This window comes from Aythya marila (genome assembly GCF_965140915.1).
Source record: "Aythya marila genome assembly, chromosome: 1".
NCBI lineage: Eukaryota > Metazoa > Chordata > Aves > Anseriformes > Anatidae > Aythya > Aythya marila.
The window spans coordinates 11,343,219-11,357,271 of NC_139042.1; the positions used below are offsets into that span (position 1 = coordinate 11,343,219).

General features: G+C 43.0%; 1 protein-coding gene across 1 annotated transcript in view; it reads left to right on the top strand.

Annotated features, from left to right (window-relative positions):
- The window catches only part of HEPHL1 (hephaestin like 1), a gene marked incomplete at both ends in the record, with an annotated part of 32,294 nt that overhangs the window by 15,967 nt on the left and 2,274 nt on the right, over positions 1-14,053 (top strand). The window contains 10 exons of the mRNA XM_082752626.1: positions 288-427; positions 582-713; positions 3,414-3,625; positions 4,073-4,223; positions 5,510-5,722; positions 7,846-8,059; positions 9,222-9,361; positions 10,197-10,337; positions 12,555-12,661; positions 13,131-13,353. Coding sequence (XP_082608752.1) covers positions 288-427; positions 582-713; positions 3,414-3,625; positions 4,073-4,223; positions 5,510-5,722; positions 7,846-8,059; positions 9,222-9,361; positions 10,197-10,337; positions 12,555-12,661; positions 13,131-13,353 — 1,673 coding nt within the window. The remainder of the gene's footprint in view (positions 1-287; positions 428-581; positions 714-3,413; positions 3,626-4,072; positions 4,224-5,509; positions 5,723-7,845; positions 8,060-9,221; positions 9,362-10,196; positions 10,338-12,554; positions 12,662-13,130; positions 13,354-14,053) is intronic.

Genomic DNA, 14,053 nt, shown 5'->3' on the forward strand with positions numbered 1-14,053 from the left:
ACTGGTCTTGCCCTAAGGTAGTTAGAGGTAAGTTGACAGAGCACTTGTCCTAAGTAAATTGAAATTAAACACATGGAAGTCTAATACACAATGAATACCCGTTTGTTAACTAATTTGTAACTGTAATTCAGCTCAGTAATGTTTAATCTAGCCTGCTGGAAAAGTGTATGCAAACTAGTAACTTGGAAGGTCATTTCTCCCATGTCTGGGGTAATAACTTTATCCTAAAGAAAGGTTTCTGCCCGAACCTCTAGTAATTTAACCAGTCTGATTTGTTAAATCCACAGTGAATCTGCAATTTATTTCACACAAGGGACTGACAGAATAGGAGGGCAATACTGGAAGGTTCGCTATGTGGAGTATACTGATGCAACATTCAGTAAAAGGAAGATTCAGCCAAAGAACATGAAGCACCTAGGAATACTTGGTATGGTGAATGTTCTCCCATCCTTTGGAAGCAAAAGTCCCCTTGAATCCAGTGGGAAATTTGGGGCATTCAGCTGCTAGTCAGTGCTGTCTAGTTTAGATAAAATTACTTTTGTTGGTGGTTCGAACGCCTTCCCTAACTCTCTTTCTTTAAGGTCCTGTAATAAAAGCTGAAGTGGGAGATACAGTGCTAGTTACATTTGCCAATAAAGCCAAAAGGAGCTACAGCATTATGGCCCATGGTGTAAGCTTCAGCAAACTGTCGGAAGGAGCTCCCTACTTAGATGGTAAGTTTTGACTGAACTGCTGTATTGTCACATCCAGAATACTTGAGTCTGCAGATCTTCTCCTGTTGCTCTGTAGTGTTGCCATTTTTGTGGGTATTAAGGAATGGAAGCGGTGATTTGGTTTAGTTTGTGTCTACCCTACATGTCACAACCTGAGGGACCCCCCAGTCTGCCTCTGTACAGGTTCTTCCCCTTGGACATGTGCCAGACAGGGTCACTGAAACCAGCTGAGGTCCATCTGTTAATTTTGAGTACAAGTCAACAGCCCAATCCAATTTACAATAGTTCTAATCTAATATCCCATCAGTGGACCTACTCTGAACAAGCTCCAAAAAATGTTGCTTAGGATCTGGCATGATGACTCTGCTGAGTTTTTGCATAGAGCTATCTACGTGGTCTGGGCTGCTTCACACCAGATCCTCTAACGGAGGCCTGGTATTCCCCTTCCTTCATGGCCAGTATAGTCAGCATCCAGGCATCTTTTATCAGATTGACCCAGAATGTGAAGCAGCAACAATTCTTATTAACCCTCATAACTGTGTAAATGCTAGAACAGAGCATTTACCAAAGGCTTCCTCCCATTTTGTGCAAAGATGGGATCTTTATCATCTAAGTTTAACCATTAAATGTAAGGTGTTATGTCTAATTGGTAGGCAACTTCTTCAGTCAGAGGCAAAAATCAACCTCTTCAGAGGGCAAGAAGTCTCGTTTACTTTGAACACCTGTTTTAGGAGACAGTAGGTCACCCCTGGAGGTGTCTCTGTTTCCCTTGACTACCAAAGGAACCTAGATTAGGGTTAGAGCACGTGTCCTAGCTTTAGAGTGCTTATGTTAGATGAGCTGCAGCACCAAAGAGAAAGTTATCCTTCTTGTTGTCGTAATTGTTTTGTTTCCATTGCAACGTATCAGAAAGGAACACCCAGGACATAATCCCTCTTTTGAGAACTGTGCTAAGAGAATTAGGTCAGCATGCAAAACTCATAAAACCATACAATAACATCGACACAAAAGGCTTGAATCAAATTCTGTTGTCTCTAGTTGCTGACCTTGCAATGCAACAAATTTTTTAGCAGGCCAAGCTGTATCTTGAAACATCAGGGTTCACTTTGGCCTTGAATTCACCTGTACACATCCTAACGTCAGATATAAGTTTTCTGATGGAAAAGCAGATCCTTCTCTCTGCTCACATTCAGTCCTGTTGTGCTTTCTTTTAAACCTCCATGGTAATAGCATCCATCCTCATTGCACCCTTCAATGTGGAGCAAAATCAACCTAAACCCTACAATTCAGCAGCAGCATGAGCTGCACACTTCTGGGTCTCTGGAGAGGAAACTGACTCCAGATTTATCTCTTCCTGACAATTTTTTTGCTCTTCTCTCTCCATAAGCCTGGTGTCTTGGATTTCCATCATACCCATCTACAAGAGTATGTAGGTATGGCCCCTACAGGGGCTGCAAGTTTATAGTGAGGGACAATGATTTTTCTAAGCCCGTGCTTTGTCTGAGTGTAGATTATTCACATGAAAATACTGTACATAAACATGCATAAGGCTTATCATTTTTTTTTTCAGTTGTGCTCTCAGTAATATTCTTCCATATTGCATATAACACTTGTCCAATCTCATAATTATTTTTTCTCTCCAAATCAATATTCTTCTCCATATCGAGCACCATTGCAGGATTAATTTAATAGCATCAGATACCATTGCAGAAGTACCCTGCTTTGTATCGCAGTTTGTGGCAGATTGTATGTGTTTAAATATTGATATTTTCATTCATGTCTAAGTTCGTAACAGGATTCTTCATGAGGCACTCCAGGCTTTTGGCAGCACACAGAGAATCAAATCAGTGCAGGCTGCTGCTGACAGAAACATCTGATTGTGCTGAGAAAACCCAGCCAATAGGTGCCTTAGCTTTAAATAAAATTTCTAGTTTGATCTTCCTCACAGCAAAGAGTAAAAGGGTTATTTAGTAATTTTTTTCTTCTGAGGGTGCAGGGCTGACCCCTTTTCCAAACGTTCATTTCCAGTCCCTTTTATGAGTCCTCTCTCTGTGAATACCGACACCCTTTTACAGTGGCTAAATTTCATGAGTGATACTACAGGCACCCCATGCCAGGCAGCAGACAATCACCCCAAATTAGCTTCTAAAGAAAGTGGTAGCAGCCACCCTTTGGAGACTCTGACAGAGGTTCCTTGCTGCAAAATCAAAAAGAAGCAATTACCAGGATCAGATTTGTGCTGAATTTCTAAACAGTCACAACTGTAGCCCCACTCGCTGAGGTAATTGCTTCATGGTGCTTAATGAAAAGCCAGAGTCTGTGTTCGTACCTCAGATGAATCTCACGATAAGGCAGGAAAGCTACAGACATTAGAGGAAGCCATTTAAGAGCAAGGATGAGCTCTGCACGTCTGGTCTGACAGATTCCAGATCCTCCAGATAGCATCGGGCCGGTGTCTGTGTGGTGTAGCTGAACTTGTTCTGTGAGGAACGGCTCAGTGTGTCCCCAGGGCACTGGGCTCTGGCGAGATGTCCCCATGGCAGAAGTCACCAGCCCACAGAATGGTGCTTGAGCTGTGGTTGCAAGGGAGAGCCCACCTGCAGAAAGCAGTGGCTACGTCTGACCCCCCAGCCAACGCTTGTATTCTGGAGGGCATAACCTTTCTCGTGACCTGGGTGCTTCTCAATTTTCTCTCTGCAGGATATATGAAGCCAGGAGCCCATGTTAAGGCAGGTGAAACCTTCACGTACAAATGGAGAGTGCCTGAAAATGGAGGTCCAAGTGAGAACGACCCACCGTGCCTCACATATCTCTACTACTCAGCCACTGATGCCGTCAAGGACACCAATTCTGGCCTGGTGGGGCCTTTGCTGGTCTGTCGGAAGAACGTGCTGAATGAGGACGGGACGCAGGTGCTCAGCTGGTCAGATGGACCCCAAAGAGCAGGGTAGTGGGCTGGGGGGAGGTGGCCTTATGGGCCAATTTTCCCAGCTTAGATTGAAGAGGTTAAACAAATGTCATTCCTCAGATTAAAAGCTGACCTGTGAGGGGTGTTTAGGAAGGTGAAATTGGCATTTGCCAGTATTCAGGCTTGTTCTGAGTGAATCCTGAAAGGTTTTCCATCTTTTCCATGTACTCGTTAGCAATGAATGCATCTTTCCATGCTAAGTAAGTGCTATTTTCTTTATTCTTCTGGCTGATGCAAAAGGGTCAGCCCAAATCCTATATAAGGACATAGTAAGAAAGCAGCTGTAGTTTTCTGGGGAAATAATTTTTTGTTACAAAAATATATATTTTTTTTCACTTGGGTACTTCTACACAGACTGATTTTAATGTCTTGGCTTCTTCCTTGGCTACAGAAAGGAATAGATAGGGAATTCTACCTTCTGTTTTCAATCTTTGATGAGAATGACAGCTGGTATCTGAACAAGAATATTGAAGCATTTACTGGAGACCCTTCAAAGGTAGATGAAAATGACGAGGATTTCAAGGAATCCAACAAAATGCACGGTACGAAATATCTGATATCTGTTAATGATATCTTTCCTTCACTCATCATTGACAGATTTTATCATCATTCACAGCTGACTGCAATGCCCTAGAGGGTGAGGTGGAAGCTGTCAGTCAGTGTATGGCCAGCTCCTCATGTCCTCTGAATGTGTGTTGAATCCTTTGTCACATTAACAATGACTGCATCCACCTACCAACTACACCTGGAGAAAAGGAACAGAGTCTAGGTTTTAGATACAACACCTAGATATATAAAAAGGCATAGTGCCAGAGTCAAACAGCAACTGCAGAAAAAAATGATGTTCACTGGTGATTTAAAATTAGCTGCCAGCTTTGGCACTGACTCTGATAATGAAGGTTCATCCTCTGCTCTGCTTGGGCAGTGACCTCTGGCAGAGGGATAAAGACTAGGGGAGAGGCCAGTAATAGTTTAAAACTTCACTTCTATACGTAAATATATGACTTTGGCACAGACATCCTCAAATATATTCCTGATGTGTCAGACTTGATCAAATCACATAATCTCATCATGCTTTGATTTTCCTGAGAGCACTGAGAATATATGCTAATAGTGAACAGATAACTACCAAGCAAAAAGTGTGTGAAGACATTGTAGGCACAATGTCTCCAAACATCAGGCACCTTGCAGTGATTATTCCTCTTTTAATACATTTCTTATAAACTCGCCTCCAGATTTTCTGAGTCCTATTTTATTTTTCTGTTATGAGGTGATATTTAATACTGAAGTTTTATTCTGTCTTAATATCTTTGATGCAGTGATCACAGAAAAATCCCCAAAGTTAGGGAGTTTAGCCCCAGAAAACCCTTCTGGAATGAAGAGAGATATTTTTGAAGTAAAAGTAGAAATTAAAGTAAAAATCGTGTCAGAAGGCTACATCAGAATTGAAATTACTACTTGGACTCTTTATGGCCCACTCCATGGTCTTAATGATCTTTCTCCAAGTTGAAAAGAGTCTCTTAATTTATATATTTAACTGGCATCTGTGAAGCACCCTGGAAAGCTTGGAGAAGCAGTTCTACATCTATGTTGAGGGCTGTTATGGTATTTTATAGGCTAAAAAGAAATGTAGAAGCTAAGAGTTTGTAAGAACAGCATTTAAGCATTAATGTGGTGTTATCCAGTGCTAACTTTGCTTCACAAAATGCCTCTTTAATTAATGTTATGACTTCCTTGGTTGTGAGCCCCTTGCTGCAGAGGTGGCAGGAGGCTCTGTGCTGAGGTACAACCCACAGGCCACCGACCAGGCTCTTTTCTTCTCCTCCAGCTGTCAATGGCTACTTGTTTGGTAACCTGCCAGGCCTGGCCATGTGCAAGGACGACAAGGTCTCCTGGCACCTCATCGGGCTGGGCAGTCACTACGACATGCACGGGGTTCAGTTTCAAGGAAACACCATTGACCTGAGAGGGACGACGAGGGACGGCCTGGCCTTGTTTCCTCACTTATCGGGAACAGCACTGATGCAGCCAGACCGCGTGGGTACGTTCCTGAGCTTATCTTGGTGTTGTGGCACTTGCAGAAATCAGGCAGCCTAAATAACAGCCAGTGAGATGCTCTGCCCTACTTGGGGAGCGTGAGGGAGCTTGAAAGTGTAGGGACATGCACAGGGGATGGAGCCAGGCTCTTGTCAGTGCCAGGACAAGAGGCTATGGGCACGAACAAGAATACAAAAGGTTCCCTCTGACCATCAGGAAGCACTTCTGTGCTGTCTAAGTGATGGAGAGCTGGCACAGGTTGCCCAGAGGGGCTGTGGGGTCTCCTCTCCTTGAAGATCTTTAAAATCTCCTGGACATGGTGCTGGGTGGCTTGCTCTGGGTGTCCCTTCTTGAGCAGGAGTTGGACCAGATGAAGCCAGAGGTCCCTTCCAGCCTCAGCCATTCTCTGATTCTGTCTGGACTGTGGGAACCTGACATAGCTGAGGATTCAGGCCGCGCTACTTCTCTGGCAAGGTGCTGTAAACCAAATACATGTGCACCAAAGAGCAGAGGCTTGGATGACCTTGGGATAGGCAGCGCAGCAGGCAGGCAGACAGCTAATGGGATGCTCACAGAATTTCCATAACTCTCAAAAATGCTTTTTTATCAAAGACAAAATTCACTGCTTTGCAGATAGTCAGCAGCATGTAAGGTGTTTTAGAACTTCAGTAATACCTGGTCTTTAAGAGGTTCTTCAGAAGTATACACATAAAGGATACTTTTTATTTTCATGTCTAATCCAGTGATTCGTTCTTCAAAGCTGTAGGGGAGATTTATTCATTGGAGATACTTCAGAGAAGCTCTAAGCCAGAGTGCAATGTTACTTTTCTTCCCACTGATGCAAGTTTTTAAATCAAAGGAATCATTAGAGTTGTGCAAGGCTCTGCCAAAAGCCATCCTTGGCTGGAGCACTCAATAGAAATATCTGTTGGCCTTGTGTGCACACACCAAGCCATGGTTAGAGCTCCAGCACTGCTGTGTCTACGAGGCAGCAGATTCTTTTCTTGTGTCTGTCCCATACATTTCCCCTGTCTGTCATGAAACTGCAAGGCAGGAATTACACTGAACAATATAGTCTAGGAGTTCATTGTTTTTTGCCAGCTAACTCTCTACTGACCACAAGGGAAAATGAATGAATTATCAGATCTTTACAATCACCAACAGCTGTATTTTATTTTTATTTTATTTTTTAACTGCAAGTTATTTTACCTTTCATCATCTTTGCCCTAGAAACACAAGGAATGGACTGAGATCTATCCAGGACAAAGTTATGCTTCCAGTTTTGTTCCATCATTGACTCATTAAGTTGGACACAAATAACTCAGTGGACTTCTCAACTTTTGCATGCACTAAACAGCTGTGTAAATGCTTTCCTCCTTCACAAGAGTGCTAGCAGGTGGAGCTACACAGGACCATGCTGTGGTCAACTTTGGCTGCAGCAAATGGGAGGGGGAGAACAAATGTTAAAATCTGCACAGGGGCCTGCCAAAAGATGTCTCTCCTGTTACTGCAGCCTTAGACCATCAGAGCCACAGAAAACTCACCCTGTGGTGGTTTGGCCTCCAATCTTACCGCTTCATTTGAAGCTTTCCACTGGCAAAAGCACAGAGCTGCTCTGAAGAGGCACTGGGTCAGTGCCCTGAGCACAGAGCACACACCAATACCATCAGAAACCATACACCAATCAAAGCCATCTCAAGCCTTTTGGGAAAGTGTCCCTTAGCACTAAGTGGCTTTCAGCAGCCTCTGACTAGGTTTGTCCCTTGCTCTCAGCCCATGTTGTGGCCATGCTACCCCTGCTTCTCCTCGTATTCTCCACGGGCATGGCTGTGCCTGGACATCCATCCTCTGATGTCTTGCTGCCATGGAGCACATGGCACCTAAAGGAGATGACTGGTGTGTATCCATCTTGCCAACTGGTTTCCCTTTCAGTCCTCTTAGTTTTTTCAAAGCCAATGGGCTCTGGATGATATGAACACCCCCTTGACTGGATTTCCATACAGCACCACAGACTAGGGTGGTTTTTTTGGAAGACAAAGCAATGATGTACAAGGCGCAGGACCTAATTTTCCAGCCTGCTTGTTTATTTTCCAGAATTACTTACATCTCAAGAGCTTTCATTTCTAGGCACATTCAAGGTGGTTTGCAGGACTTTTGATCATTTTGTCGGGGGGATGAAACACCTCTACGAGGTCAGCAGCTGCCGCAATGCCACCCGAGCCCAGCAGCAGCACAACACCATGAGGATCTTCTACATCGCAGCAGAGGAGGTGGAGTGGGACTATGCCTCAAATAAGAGCTCAGAACCAAATATTTACAACATCAGCAGCAATGAGGAAAGGTATGTGAAGCAAAAAAAGGCTGCTGGGTGTGGGGCCCAGTTATGGTGGAGGAGGGGCATAGATGTCTCCTTTCATGAAGCCAGCCTAGTACTTCTTAGGAGGCACTCTTAGAGAGGTAAACATATTTATAAAATGATAACCTCTCAGAGCAGACTAGACAGCATATGCAAATGTTTTTGTCTCTGTCTCATCATGCTGTTGAACCACGGAAGGCTTCCAAGTCCCTAAATCCATCTGTGGTAACAGCCTTGAGTGAGCCACATCTATACTGCTCTGTGCTAAGGAACAGAAAGTGTGCAGAAGACATGTGATCCAGTGGTCTTTGAGACCACTATTTGGTGAAATAAATAAATAAGTAGATAAATACATAAATAAAGGAGAAAGGAACATATTTTAAATACAAACAAACAAACAAAAAACAACAACCTGGAAATTGTGGCTGGGAAGCTGTACCCTGTAAAAAAAGCACGAGTATGGTGGAATCAACAGAAAATACACCTGAAGAGAGAGAGGAGTGTCTAAAGAAAATATTAACTGTCAGAAAACATCACTGTCAAAAGGCTGCTGCTGTACACACAGTATTTCACTAGAGTGAGCTGTACTCCTGGGTGCTTGTTGCTTGTGTTTTGTGTGTTGTGAGCCAGCCTTGCAACTCTGCTGCCAGGGGGAGCTTGGAGAAGGGCAGCAAGGAGGTAGCGAGCTCAGAGGAGAAGTTGCGAGTGTCCTCTGCTGGCACATCATATCCACGATAAGACTAATATCCAAGCCAGTGAAAGCAGGCATCGTGGTAACAGGATTCAGGTCTGCAGGGAAAGATAGAGTCTTTTACTGGGGTGGAGGAAGCACTGGCCAAAGTCACACGTAGCTTGAACCTCATTTCTGGTCTGTCAGCTCTGCTGAAGGATTTGTTTCCCCAGATGTTTGTGATGAGTACAATATATCCCCAGCTGTACTTGTTTGAAGACAGTGTGCATTTATTGAGGATTATCACTGCTATTACTTGCTGTATAAAACCTCTTGCAGCACGTAGGGCTTCCCCTCAATCACCACGTTGGACCAAGCTGTATATTCTTGTCACACCTACTATGAATAACACAACATTTACTAGCTTTTAGATACATAAGGTTTGGCACTTTTAATTTTTGCCTTTTTATTTTGCAGTTACGGGCACATTTTTCTGAGCCAAGGTGAAGACCTAATTGGTACAAAATACAAGAAGGTGGTTTACAGGGAGTACACGAATGGCAACTTTACGCAGCGCAAAGTGCGGACAGAGGAGGAGGAACACCTGGAAATCCTGGGCAAGTAGTTCTCATGGCTCACAGGCTGAGCATAATAAATGAGAGGATTGATTTCCAAAATAAAGATTTTACAGCTTTGTTAATAAAGAAAAGAGGTGACGCTGATACCTATTCCAGGCGATCAGTGGTTTTACAACCAGTCCGTATAACTGCTGCGTGTAAAGATGGTTTTCAGATGAGATAATTTATTCCCTAACATGGAATAAGGAGTTTCTGAAGGAGCACTAACAGGGAGGATTCAAAAATCAAACTTCCAGGATTCACTTTAACATCAAACCATGTGGTACGGGGGAAGATTTTGTAGGTAGATTAACTCAGTATTAAGGGGCTAGATTGGTACCTGAAATTGCACAAGACAAAATTTTATATATGTCATAAAATAAGCATCAGCTCCTGGTTTTTATAGGATGAGAAGTAGGCAAGAACTGATCATAAAATAGTCGGCACTCCCTGGTACAATACTGAAAAAAATAGTTTAATATTTCAGGGGGGGGGGAGGGGAATGCTATTACCACTTTAGGAAACACAATTCGTAAAGATATATAAAATATTCACAAAAGTTTTCCTGAAAAACAAGCTGAAACAAGCTGTCCAGAGACCTATTTCCAGAATGAACAGTTATTCTGATTAGCAAAAAAGAAAAAAGGTGTATGTATATATATGTAATTTTTCATCAGCTGAGATAGCAGATTGGTTTTGATTGCTTTGCTGAAAGTCAGAGCAGCCTGAAGGTTTTGAGGGAGCCCATGGCTCCTTTCCGAGGCCAAAGCCATTGGAAGATTGTTGAAATTCAGAAGAGCAGCATTAATCACCAGCGTCTTCTGCTTTAATTTAGGGCCATTACTCCATGCCGAGGTTGGTGACTCTGTGCTGATCGTGTTTAAGAACAAAGCCAGCAGGCCTTATTCAGTGAGTGCACACGGTGTAGAAGAAGTGGGTTGTGAAGAACAACCTGAGACACCAATTACCCTCCCAGGTAAGGCTGCTCATATTTTTTTTCTTTGAGCTACAAAGGCCGTATATAAAAGTATTTTAACACAGGAATGATGTTCCCTCTTTCAAGCTTATTCATACCTATATGTTCTCCCAGGCATAATACTCTCAACGTTTATTCAGATATGATTCTCTGTGTTGCTGTGCATGTTGGTTCTTGATCAAGTGAGCATGTTGGGGCAAAGAACGAGCCTTTGTTCCTATCAGGGTTAGAAGCAGGAATGTAGCATCACTGGACAACCTCCAAAAATGCAGAAGCAGGCCCAAAATCACGGCCAGGTGAAGCCTAAACCAGCGTTTAAATCAAGAGCGATGCTCTAACAAAGTTTTAAAAATGGGAACTTGGGGATAGTTGCAGTCAGCAATGTTAACTCTTCCTCTTCCTTACTGTACACCCAACTTGTCAATGGTGGAGGTGCAATGCTGGGTTCGCTGCTGTAATGTCTCCTGTGCCCACACGGGAGCAGGCTTGGCATAAACTAGAGAAGGCTCATTAGGCGCTTGAAAGTAACAGTCAACAAGGAGAACAAATCCCTCAAAACCAGAAAAATGCTTGGGTACTTTGCTTCCCCCAGCACCTAGAGGGCCTCGCTGGCTGCCTCCACCAGGCCATGCTGACTGCTCACCGGGGCCCAGCTCACCAGATCCCATCCAGTCCTACTAAATCGCGAAGCTGTCATCGCTCAGATTGATGTCCTACTACCCTTGTGTTCCCCAAAGTGCTGCCAGCTCCTAATGAGACTGTGTAGGGCAGTAAAGAGGTGCAGGGAGTAGGCCCCTGGGTGCCTAAGCCCCAAACAGTTCTCAGCTGCCAGAGCTTTGTCCCCTCCCCTCTTTTTGTTCCCTGTACTCCTCTATTTAACCAGGAGAAAAAAGGAAGAAAACATCCGTTTTCATCTTTTTTTTTATCAGTCCTTTCATGGGACACACTTCACTTGCATTTCAAAGATTGAACATTGATGCCATCTGAAGTACCTTGGGTTTTAAGTAGAGTGGAGATCTCTCTCCCTACAGCCTCCAAATATCCCAAAGGGAGGAGTAAGGAACCAGGAAGTTGCACAGGACCATGGCCTGGCTCTTTTCACATCAGCCCCTCAAAAAAAGGCAAGATGGCACGTAGGTTAGATAAAAGTGGATGACAAATTATTTCCTGGTGTATGTCTCCAGGGCAAGAATGCCTCTGAGACTGATGGGTTTCTTGTTGGTGTTTGCTGTCCTACTACTGTAGTCTTGTGCCTTAAAAGCCTTTTTGATCTCTGTGAGGTCAATAAACCCATGCTGTAATGTGCAGAAGGTGCTTGTAAGATTAAGTGGTATTGCATCATTTACATGAGACTCATGCTATATAATATGATATTTAAGCGTCATCTTTTTTTTTTTTTTTTTTTTTTTTTTTTTAGTTATTGCCATACTGTAACACTCACTATTGCATGAACCGCCAAAACTGCGCAGTGGCTCAGTGATACAAAGCTAGCTCAGACAATTCACAGCCATTTAAGCTTGAAAACTGCTTTGCTCCAATGCTCTCAGCCATTGGCAGCTTTTGGGTTATGGCAGTACCAAGACCACAGTCAACAGTTCCAGGATTTCCTTTTTTTTCCCCTGACTTGTATCACATTACCAGGTGTTATCAGGTTTTGTCACCCTGGAATAAATTTGGGGAAGAGACAGACTGTCTGGTTCAGCATTTCTCCAGCACTTGGAAGGACAAGGTGTTGACCAATTCTTGGCCTCTTGCCTTTTTTGCTGGAGCACCAGCAAATAAATAATTATTCATTTAAAAATGGGGAAACACAGCACAGACAGTTCATCTGAGTGTAGGTGTGTTTGTGTTCAATATAGAGAGCTGTTTCTCACCCAAGCACATAATTTCCCCATCAAATTGTTTCTTTTTTAGAATTAGAGGTCAGGGAATCTCTGCTCCCCCTTGCCACCGGTTACAGCACCATCTGCAGATCTCCTTTCACAGGTGATATCTGCCTTCCTTTACACCACTGGAACCTTTCCGACCTCCTGGAATGCAGAAACACATCCGCATGCCATTCCTGCGTGCTTCCACAGATAGCTTTGATGCAGATCATTTTTTGATGAGGAGGGTAGTGGGTCTCAGTTACATACTGCTCAAAGCCTCTAATACTCAGCTGTTCTTGGTAAAACTTTTTTTTTTTTTTTTTTTTTTTTTTTTTTTTTTTTTCCCCAGGGGAAATAAACACCTACAGGTGGAACGTTCCAGAGCGATCCGGTCCTGGCAAAACAGATCCAAACTGTATCACTTGGGTTTACTATTCAACAGTAAATTTTGTAAAGGTAATCAAGAAATGGTCAATAAAGATTAGATAGTTTCAGATAAAGTATGCTATCTTGCATAATATAAAGCATCCTGCTTCTCATTTCTGCAAGGACCATGGGCTTGAGGAAGGTTTTACCGAGCTAGATGTTTTGTTGCCTTTGGTAACAGTTGCATATACTTGGGTAATTTGATCTACTAAAATCCTAGGGATGCACTATGGTAATGTGATTCTTCTTAAAGAATAGTTGAAGGGATTTTTGGGTGAAGACAAAACATTACTTTGGTACATTAACACGGGGACATTAAATTCTGGGAGTAGTATGTCCAAAGAAAGATATATCTAATCAGATGTAGTAACAATAGTATGATAATATGATAATATAGTAATGAAATATTTCATCTTTATTTAATATGTAGATTATCTGTACTTTTTTCATAACTGGATGAACTAGAACATCTATAATATAAATATTTATTTCATTTCAGGACACATACAGTGGTCTCATTGGGCCTCTTGTAGTTTGCAGAAAAGGAATTTTGGATGAAAATGGTTTGAGGAAAGACATTAATCGCGAATTTACTCTCCTGTTTATGGTGTTTGATGAAAACAAATCCTGGTATTTGAAAGAAAACATTGAAACATACCTTCATAAGAACCCTGATGATTTTAATTCCACTAAGGACTTTGTAGAAGGCAACAGCAAGCATGGTATGTAGGACTAGGTGGCAGCAGCCAAGAGGACAGAGGTTTATTTTTCACAGCCCTTTTAGGAAGACATTGACTTGGCCTGCAATTACCCACCCACATGACATCTTTATAAACTGCAGCAACTGGAAACAAAAAGATTTCGTGAGGTCCAGCCAAGATATTTTTGTGACAAGCTAATTCAACCTTAACCTCATGGGGAAAGGCTGCCTTGCCAGACTTCCCTTGATGTTTGGGAGCTGCCTTCCTTGTTGGCTCACTTTGTAGGAGCACAAGGATGACATTTGAAAAACATGGATGTAGTAGCAACCAGCCCAGGAGCCAAACAGGCCAGAACAAATGGGGACAGGAATGGCCCTGGCAAAGCAAACTTCTGCTTCTCCAGATTTCTACTCGTTTGAGGCAACAACTCTTCCCTCTTTTCCCATGTAGCTCCTCAGCCAAAATCCTGTTTGTTTAGGAGTCTGATCCCACCAAGTGAAAACCTTACCCAGTGCTTCACAAGACAGCTAAGTGGTTGCTGCTGTACCCTTAGATGACAAACTGTTTGGAGACTGAAACAAAAATGTGGCTGTCTCTCTGCAGTCACTACAGAGAGCCCTTGCCTTGCCACATGTCCCAGTCACCTGTTCTTCTTGCCTGAAGGTTATCGTCACCCATGCCATGGCCAGATATTAATCAGACCAATTTTGTCATTCTTCCA